Consider the following 10,203-nt stretch of genomic DNA (forward strand, 5'->3'; position numbering starts at 1 on the left):
TGCGGTTATCTCATAGAGCAAAATGTAGAAGATCTCCTAAGCCTGTGTTAACCCTCAGACCTTATTTTTGGCATTTATCCCAAAACCCTATTCTTTCGCCATTAATTTTTCCTGTAGGGATGGCTGGGTTTTGGGACTACAAGCGAACTGGAACAAAGTCACGTTGTCTGGGAAATATTGTGTATCTAATAAGATGAAAGAAGTATCATACAAACTCATTCACAGAATCTACCCTCTAAAGACCTTTATTGTACACAGATTCAAAATTGCTATTGATAACAAATGTGTATTTTGTGGTTGTGACCCAGAGACTCTTGACCATTTATTTTGGGACTGTTCTTATGCCACAAGATTTTGGAGTGAGTTAGATTTTATTTTAAAATAACCTACAAATTATATGGACCCCCGATGTAACTTTCATTGTAAGTTTATTTTTCATGGCAGATTCTTTATCCATTCACATTGTTATGGAAAGAATTGAACCATTTTGAAACGATCTGTAAGTGTAAAAACAAAAAAGCAATATGTACCATAAAACTTTAAAACGCAACATGTAACAATTTCAAAGATTTTACTGAGTTAGAGTTTATATAAGGAAATCAATCAATTGACCCCAAAAAAATCATTAAATCTCTGAATTTCATCATGACTGGGAATACAGATATGCATCTGTTGGTCACAGATTCCTTTAAAAAAAAAAAAAAAAGGCAGGGGTGTGGATCAGGAAAACCGTCAGTATCTGGTGTGACCACCAATTTACTAACATTTCTGAAAATGGATATAGTGTTTTGGAATAAAACTTCATATACACTCCCCTATTTATTTAGAAAGTGAAGCTAAAACTTTTCATTTGGCTCTATACTCCAGCATTTTGGATTTAATATCAAATATTTTATGAGGTGACCTTTTATTTGAGGGTATTTTCGTACATAAATTATTTTACCGTTTAGAAATGTATGACCTTTATCTAGTCCCCCCATGAAAGTTTCATAAGTATTTAGAAAATTTACTTAGAGTATTACATTGTCAAAAGTTTAGTATTTGGTCCCATAGTCCTAGCACGCAATGACTACAACATGCATGTGACTACAAACTTGTTGGAAACATTAGCATTTTTTGTGTTTGGATCGAAAATGTGTCAATAAAGCAGTGAATTGGGAGCATAAACAGTGTGAAGGGCCTTCCTCATCTGTACATGTATTTTTTCTTGGCCCAGCACATTTAAGGATGTGCGTATGCCCAACTTGTCTATAGTCATTATGTTGTGCCCAATAGAAATTAAAAGTAAATAATGTAGTGTGTCATTTTGGAGTCATTTTCATTGCAAATTAGAATATATTGTTTGTTTTTAAATAAATAAATTATCATTTTATAAGTGAGGAGCCGTTAACAGTCAAACATGAACACCATTTTACCTTCTGCACCACATTTACCCATAAAGTGATACAGAAAGAACTATGCAATTATTAACTATTTGTTCCATCTGTTCTGAGACTACATTAAACTTGTGTGTTGATCCCCTGGGTATGCGGGTATCATGTACTGAGACACTGGACTCTCTCCTATGTGAGTTCTCTGATGTGACTTCATACCGGAGCGCTGGGGGAAGCATTTCCCACACTGTGTGCACTTGTAGGGCTTCTCTCCACTGTGGACCACAGCATGTCTGATCAAGTTGCACTGTTTGGTAAAACTCCTGCCACACTGTTCACAGGTGTACGGTTTCTCTCCAGTGTGACTTCGGAGGTGTTCTTTTAGCTGCCAGAAACGCGGGAAGCTCTTCCCACAGAAGGTGCAGCTGAAACACCTCTCGGTGGTGCCGCCTGATCTCCACTGAGTCCTCATTCTCTTCACCATGTTAAAACTACTGCGACTCAGGCTGTATCCAGAGAAGGTGGAGGTGGTGGCCATGTTTGACCCTGTCGTGCACTCACTCAATCTCACTGTTGCTCCTGAAGCCCTGTATTGATGCAGTCTTGGCTGTAGAGCTAAACTATTTCCATCATTATTTGAGTTCAGCATCTCACTGCTCTGTCCCTCTGGCATCTGTTGTCTAGTCTCATCAGCTAATGTCCTGACATGTCTTGTCATGTGTTTTGCAGCACTGAACATGTTAGCATGTGGTTTCCATATAGAAGAGTGAAGCGATGGCCCTACTTCATCTGTCATAGTAGGAACAGATGGCAGCCCACTATGAGATGGGAAAATTGAGATATTCTGAGAGTACTCTTCTGTGGAATGAAAGGAGAAATCTGGGTGGCAGACAGGGTCAGTGTCTCTGCCTGGATCCACAGAGGTCCACAGCTGCCCATCAGACTCATCCATGACAAACTGGTCAGGACCTGCCAGGGTCGTGGTCTGATCCAGCTCCTCCTCTTTCACCATCACTAGCTCTAGTGAGTCCTCATCTGGCCGGTGCTGCTCTGCGCTGAACACCTCTGTAGATGTGAGCTGGGGTGTTCCTGGTTCCTCTGGACGATCAGAATTGGGGTAATGTTCCACTGAGTCTCTGGGAGATATATTGGGTTGTGTGATGAAGTCCTCATCACAGTGCCGTTGCTCAAAGGATGGTGGTTTCCCAGGCTTGAAACCAGACTCTAAAGATTTGGAGATAAACATAAAATAGAGATGACAAAAAACCCTTAACAGTTGCAAAATATGACTGCTTTAGAACTGACTGTGTGTATGTGCACTCCATACGCCAGAACATAAAACACCAATGTAATTTGGAAAGTGCATACCACCATACCCACACAGTCTTCCATAGACAGACAGAGCAGTACCCCTTATGGTCACACCCACCCTCTCCAGTGATCCTGAGCTCTTCCTGAGGGTCAGTCTTCCACACATCCTCTGCTGTCTCCTCATCTTTGATCAGTATGGGTTCAGTCTCCACTCTCTGCTCTACATCTGTAGGCTGTAACAGGGACTGAGGTTATTACTCTGGAAACACCATGTGTAATGCTTTTCATACTCATGAATCACACAAAAGCAGTAAATTGTCCTGATATTCCAATATCAGAATTGATCCAAGAGGTTAGGTCTCTGTCATTTTAAAATGTGATGTATCACACCTTGGGTTGAGAGTCCCCTTCAACAGCCATCTTGCTGTCTCTCCACTGTGAACTACTCCTCTGCTTGTTTAAAACTATCTTGACTGGATATGAAGATCTCTCTGGTGCCATGGGATAAAAAACGGGAAAATACTAGTAATTGTATTCAGTCAAATATTAGGGCTATTCACACATTTACGTTTTGCATATGCAATCAGTTTAACATGAATAACACATCAACTACCTTTTCTCCTGACTCGTCCTCGTGTCTTCTTCAGCTCGCTCTCCATCATTTGCCACTTCCTTTTCAGTACATCAATATCTCGCTGGCTTTGGGTCATTTCCATACGTATAACAGCACAGCTATCATCAACACGATTGTTTATTTCGGCTAAAGCTGCTTTAGCTAATACCTCCATAATGGATATAAACTGCGCCTGAAAATTGCAGCTGGCCATCTTGTCCAGCCCAAATTACAGATTTGTATTTTCTGTGTTAAGTAAAGTCTACAATTTCCAACCTAATGTTCAATAAACAAGCCGTAGATGTCGACAAATTAAAACAACGCGTGATGCGTGCGCAATTGCACTTCCGTTCAACAACTCGTGACCTAAGTATTTATTACCGTAAATATGAGACTGCAACAGCCCTTCAAATTTGTTAGAATTAGCACTGGCAAAACAAATACCAGGGTCTGTTCTAGTCTGCATGTAGGGTAGCCATATCTATTGACCAAAAAATAATTCAGATCGTAAAACGTATTAGTCAATACAAGATATGGCTACATGTAGTGCAATGCAGTGGCAGACATCGTTATTAAAGGTCATGAACAATACATGTTTTTCATGAGATTGATTGGATGAAACCAGATCAAAGTATGATGACCAAAGTATGGAAAAAATACTGTTGCTTCTACATTGATACAATTTTATCATAAAGTTACTGGTCCCTTCCTCCAATACCATTTTATTTGAACATGGGAGAACACTGTATGTGACCAATACAATTTGATTTGAACATTGGAGAACGCGTGTATGCTGAGGGGTGGTTTATATAGCTAGATAGCTATATCACCCCACAGTGGAGAAGTCATAATACCCATAAAACCTAACGGTCAAACAGGGAAATGGTTCCAATTGTTATTTCCACCATTCATTTTCCCATAGGGAATTTTAGAAACACTTAAAATATGGGCAGTGTTTGGTGTAGGCTTACCCTGGCGTGACATTTTGAGAACCAAATACATCTGACTTTTATCAAAATATTCAGCTCGATTTACTCTCAGATTCAAAAATGCTAATAAGCATCAAAGTAGACATCATGCAAGACTACACATCTCTAGCTGACACCTTTGCTAACAGGTATTGTGTCAATTTAAAACTTGCACAATATAGTTAATAGAATTGTCAATTTAAAGAAATTTTGCCAATTTATTCATTACTAAATTTAGCTAAATTTAGTTAATCAAGAGATTCTTACCTTTGCCTCGATTCGGCAATCTAGTCCAGATCATCATGGCACTCTTAGTTATTTATGATAGCCTCATTAGCATTTCAATGTTTTTTTGTGTTTTTTGGGGGGGGGGACCTTGTCTTAGAGATTTACACTGTTATCAAAACATCACACCAGGGTAAGCCTACATTATTTTTTCTATGGGAAAAAGGAATGGTGGAAAAACGATTGGAACCATTTTCCTGTTTGACCGCTAGGTTTTATGGGTATTATAACTCATACTGTGGTACTCTATTCTACTGGTGCTGACATTTGACTGTAGGGTATCAGCAAATATAAAAGTTTACACTATTCATCTTTGGCAAAGATACTTATACAGTGAGTTTCAAAAGTACACTTTGGATTTGAAATGACACAAGTACTATGGGGTTAGTGCAGACTCAACTTTCATTTGAGGGTATTTAAAACATTTTCTTTTTTAAATTTATACCCCCTTTTTCTCCCCAATTTCGTGGTATCCAATTGTTAGCCCTTACTGTCTTGTCTCATTGCTACAACTCCCGCACGGACTCGGGAGAGGCGAAGGTCGAGAGCATTGCGTCCCATTTTAGGGGACCAAAAGTATTGGGACAAATTCACGTGTATTAAACAAGTAAAAAGTTTAGTATTTGGTCCCATACTTCTAGCACGCAATTACTACATGAAGCTTGCGACTCGACAAACTTGTTGGATTCATTAGCTGTTTGTTTTGGTTGTGTTTCAGATTACTTTGTACCCAATATAAATGTATGGTAAATAATGTATTGTGTTATTTTGGAGTCACTTTTATTGTAAATAAGAATAGAATATGTTTCTAAACATCTCTACATTAATCTTGATGCTACCATGATTATGGATAATCCTCAATGAAGCGTGAATAATAATGAGTGAGAAAGTTAGACACATATCAGTCAGTTATAAATGTAGTTATATCTTTGGTTTAGCACTGGCAAGGAAAATACCAGGATGTATTCTAGCCCAACCGGCTGCAAGATTGCGTTATAATTCCTTTAAAAATAATATTCTTGGCTGCCCTACATGCAGACTAATATTAAAACCTCTCTGGGACATCTGGGACGCTAGCGTCCCACCCGCGGGACACACTATCAACAGCCAGTGAAATAGCAGGGCGGCAAATTTAAAACAACAAAAGTCTCATAATTCAAAATTCTCAAACATACAAGTATTATACACCATTTTAAAGATACGATTCTCCTTAATCTAACCACAGTGTCCGATTTCAAAAAGGCTTTATGGCGAAAGCATAACATTTGATTATGTTGGGACAGCGCCGAGACAAGAAAAACCACACAGCCATTTTCCAAGCAAGGAGAGGTGTCACAAAAACCAGAAATACAGCTAAAATGAATCACTAACCTTTGATGATCTTCATCAGATGACACTCTCAGGACTCAATGTTACAAAATACATGTATGTTTTGCTTGATAAAGTTAATATTTATATCCATAAACCCCATTTTACATTGGCGCGTGATGTTCAGAAAATGTTTTCCCACCAAAACCTCCGGTGAATGAGCACATCAATTTACAAAAATACTCATCATAAACGTTCATAAACTTTACAACAGTTATTGAAAGAATTATAGATATACTACTCCTTAATGCAACCGCTGTGTCAGATTTTAAAATAGCTTTACGGCGAAAGCACATTTTTCAATATTCTGAGTACAGAGCTCAGCCATCAAAGCAAGCTATACAGTTACCCGCCAAGTTCTGGAGTCAACTAAACTCATGTGTTAGAAATCTTCCCTTACCTTTGCTGATCTTCGTCGGAATGCACTCCCAGGACTCCCACAAGAAATGTTCTTTTTGTTCGAAATACTACATATTTATGTCCAAATACCTCCGTTTTGTTCGCGCGTTCAGATCACTAATCCAAAGGCATAACGCGAGAGGGTAAAACCAGAGACGAAAAGTCAAATAGTTCTATTACCGTTCATAGAAACATGTCAAACGATATTTACAATCAATCCTTAGGGTCTTTTTAACATAAAACTTAGATAATATTCCAACCAGACAATAGCGTATTCATTACAGAGGAAAAAGAAAGAGCGGCACGCCAATGTGCCCGCGCTGTAAACAACTCACTGGTCCCAGGCAGTCCACTGATTGACTGAGCTCCTATTCTCTGCCCAGTAACAGTGGACGCATGAAACAAGTTTCTAAAGGCTGTTGACAGCCAATGGAAGCCTTAGGAAGTGCAAAATGACCCCACAGACACTGTAGTTTCGATAGGGATTAGATAGAAAAACTACAAGTCACTTCCTGGTTGGATTTTTTCTCAGGTTTTTGCCTGCCATATGAGTTCTGTTATACTCACAGACATCATTCAAACAGTTGTAGAAACTTCAGTGTTTTCTATCCAAATCTACTAATAATATGCATATCCTACCTTCTGGGCCCGAGAAGCAGGCAGTTTAATTTGGGCACACCTTTCATCCGGACGTCAAAATACTGCCCCCTATCCTAGAGAAGTTAACCAAAAAGAGAAGACATTAAAGAATTCAAGATGGTAGAAAGTCTTCTGTTTTTAGTAAATATACTGCTCAAAAAAATAAAGGGAACACTAAAATAACACATCCTAGATCTGAATGAATGAAATAATCTTATTAAATACTTTTTTCTTTACATAGTTGAATGTGCTGACAACAAAATCACACAAAAATAATCAATGGAAATCCAATTTATCAACCCATGGAGGTCTGGATTTGGAGTCACACTCAAAATTAAAGTGGAAAACCACACTTCAGGCTGATCCAACTTTGATGTAATGTCCTTAAAACAAGTCAAAATGAGGCTCAGTAGTGTGTGTGGCCTCCACATGCCTGTATGACCTCCCTACAATGCCTGGGCATGCTCCTGATGAGGTGGCAGATGGTGTCCTGAGGGATCTCCTCCCAGACCTGGACTAAAGCATCCGCCAACTCCTGGACAGTCTGTGGTGCAACGTGGCGTTGGTAGATGGAGCGAGACATGATGTCCCAGATGTGCTCAATTGGATTCAGGTCTGGGGAACGGGTGGGCCAGTCCATAGCATAAATGCCTTCCTCTTGCAGGAACTGCTGACACACTCCAGCCACATGAGGTCTAGCATTGTCTTGCATTAGGAGGAACCCAGGGCCAACCGCACCAGCATATGGTCTCACAAGGGGTCTGAGGATCTCATCTCAGTATCTAATGGCAGTCAGGCTACCTCTGGCGAGCACATGGAGGGCTGTGCGGCCCCCCAAAGAAATGCCACCCCACACCATGACTGACCCACCGCCAAACCGGTCATGCTGGAGGATGTTGCAGGCAGCAGAATGTTCTCCACGGCGTCTCCAGACTCTGTCACGTCTGTCACGTGCTCAGTGTGAACCTGCTTTCATCTGTGAAGAGCACAGGCCGCCAGTGGCGAATTTGCCAATCTTGGTGTTCTCTGGCAAATGCCAAACGTCTTGCACGGTGTTGGGCTGTAAGCACAACCCCCACCTGTGGATGTCGGGCCCTCATACCACCCTCATGGAGTCTGTTTCTGACCGTTTGAGCAGACACATGCACATTTGTGGCCTGCTGGAGGTCATTTTGCAGGGCTCTGGCAGTGCTCCACCTGCTCCTCCTTGCACAAAGGCGGAGGTAGCGGTCCTGCTGCTGGGTTGTTGCCCTCCTACGGCCTCCTCCACGTCTCCTGATGTACTGACCTGTCTCCTGGTAGCGCCTCCATGCTCTGGACACTACGCTGACAGACACAGCAAACCTTCTTGCCACAGCACGCATTGATGTGCCATCCTGGATGAGCTGCACTACCTGAGCCACTTGTGTGGGTTGTAGACTCCGTCTCAAGCTACCACTAGAATGAAAGCACCGCCAGCATTCAAAAGTGACCAAAACATCAGCCAGGAAGCATAGGAACTGAGAAGTGGTCTGTGGTCCCCACCTGCAGAACCACTCTTTTATTGGGGGTGTCTTGCTAATTGCCTATAATTTTCACCTGTTGTCTATTCCATTTGCACAACAGCATGTGAAATTTACTGTCAATCAGTGTTGCTTCCTAAGTGGACAGTTTGATTTCACAGAAGTGTGATTGACTTGGAGTTACATTGTGTTGTTTAAGTGTTCCCTTTATTTTTTTGAGCAGTGTATATACGGTGCATTCGGAAAGTATTCAGACCCCTTTACTTTTTTCCACATTTTATTACATCACAGCCTTTTCCAAAATTGATAACATTTTTTAAATATTTTTTTTTAACACTCAATACCCCATAATGATAAACCAAAAACAGGTTTAGAATTTTTTGCTAGTTTATTGAAAATAAACAACTGAAATATCACATTTACATAAATATTCAGACTCTTTACTCAGTACTTTGTTGAAGCACCTCTGGCAGCGATTACAGCCTTGAGTCTTCTTGGGTATAACGCTAGAAGCTTGGCACACCTGTATTTGGGGAGTTTCTCCCATTCTTCTTTGCAGATCCTCTCAAGCTCTGTCAGCTTGGATGGGGAGGGTCGCTGCACAGCTATTTTCAGGTCTCTCCAGAGATGTTCGATCAGGTTCAAGTCTGGGCTCTGGCTGGGCCACTCAAGGACATTTAGAGACTTGTCCCAAAGCCACTTCTGCGTTGTCTTGGCTGTGTGGTTAGGGTCGTTGTCCTGTTGGAAGGGGAACCTCCACCCCAATCTGAGGTCCTAAGCGCTCTGGAGCAGGTTTTCATCAAGGATCTCTCTGTACTTTGGGCCGTTCATCTTTCCCTCGATCTTGACTAGTCTCCCAGTCCCTGAAAAACATCCCCACAGCATGATGCTGCCACCACCGCGTTTCACCGTAGGGATGGTGCCAGGTTTCCTCGAGACGTGACGTTTGGCCTTTAGGCCAAAGAGTTTGATCGTGACTAGAGAATCTTGTTTCTCATGGTCAAAGTCCCTTAGGTGCCTTTTGGCAAACTCTAAGATGGCTGTCATGTGCCTTTTACTAAGGAGTGGCTTCCGTCTGGCCACTCTACTATTAAGGCCTGATTGGCGGAGTGCTGCAGAGTTGGTTGTCTTTCTGGAAGGTTCTCCCATCTCCACAGAGGAGCTCTGTCAGAGTGACCATCAGGTTCTTGGTCACCTCCCTAACCAAGGCCCTTCCCTCCTGATTGCTCAGTTTGTCCTGGCAGCCAGCTCAAGGAAGTCTTTGTGTTTCCAAACTTCTTCCATTTAAGAATGATGAAGGCCACTTTGTTCTTGGGGACCTTCAATGCTGCAGAAATGTTTTGGTACACTTCCCCAGAGCTTTGCCTCGACAACAATCATGTATCGGAGCTCTACAGACAATTCCTTCGACCTGATGGCTTGGTTTTTGTTCTGACATGCACTGTCAACTGTGGGACCGAATATAGACAAGTGTGTGCTATTCCAAATCATGGCCAATCAATTGAATTTACCACAGGTGGACTCCAATCAGGATGTAGAAACATCAGGATGATCAATGGAAACAGAATGCACCTGAGCTCAATTTCTAGTCTTATAGCAAAGGGTCTGAATACTTATGTAAATAAGCTATTTCTATTGGTATTTTTAATACATTTGCAAAAAAAAAAAATGTTTTGCTTTGTCATTATGGGGTATTGTGTGTAGATTTAGTAAAAATAATAATTTATCCATTTTTGAATAATACC

The 10,203-nt window shown here is 41.1% G+C and overlaps 1 protein-coding gene across 1 annotated transcript; it reads right to left on the reverse strand.

The window, feature by feature from the left end:
- Window positions 1-229: 229 nt before the first annotated feature.
- LOC106569394 (zinc finger and SCAN domain-containing protein 20) lies at window positions 230-4,164 on the reverse strand. Its single transcript, XM_014140723.2, has 4 exons — window positions 3,298-4,164; window positions 3,075-3,175; window positions 2,803-2,917; window positions 230-2,597 (listed from the first exon to the last, which is right to left on the reverse strand). Exons 1-4 carry the CDS (start codon window positions 3,509-3,511, stop codon window positions 1,495-1,497), a joined length of 1,533 nt encoding a protein of 510 aa, XP_013996198.2. The 5' UTR covers window positions 3,512-4,164; the 3' UTR covers window positions 230-1,494.
- Between the last annotated feature and the right edge of the window lie 6,039 nt (window positions 4,165-10,203).

The sequence above is a fragment of the Salmo salar genome, chromosome ssa14, assembly GCF_905237065.1.
Source record: "Salmo salar chromosome ssa14, Ssal_v3.1, whole genome shotgun sequence".
Lineage (NCBI taxonomy): Eukaryota > Metazoa > Chordata > Actinopteri > Salmoniformes > Salmonidae > Salmo > Salmo salar.

Bases quoted from the DNA above. Each gene is read 5' to 3' on its own strand.
- LOC106569394 (XM_014140723.2), bottom strand. From the start codon at position 3,511: ATGGCCAGCTGCAATTTTCAGGCGCAGTTTATATCCATTATGGAGGTA. The intron at 3,176-3,297 runs GTAGTTGATGTG...CCATGGCACCAG, and splicing joins AGGACGAGTCAGGAGAAAAG to AGAGATCTTCATATCCAGTC. The intron at 2,918-3,074 runs GTGTGATACATC...TCCCTGTTACAG, and splicing joins AAGGGGACTCTCAACCCAAG to CCTACAGATGTAGAGCAGAG.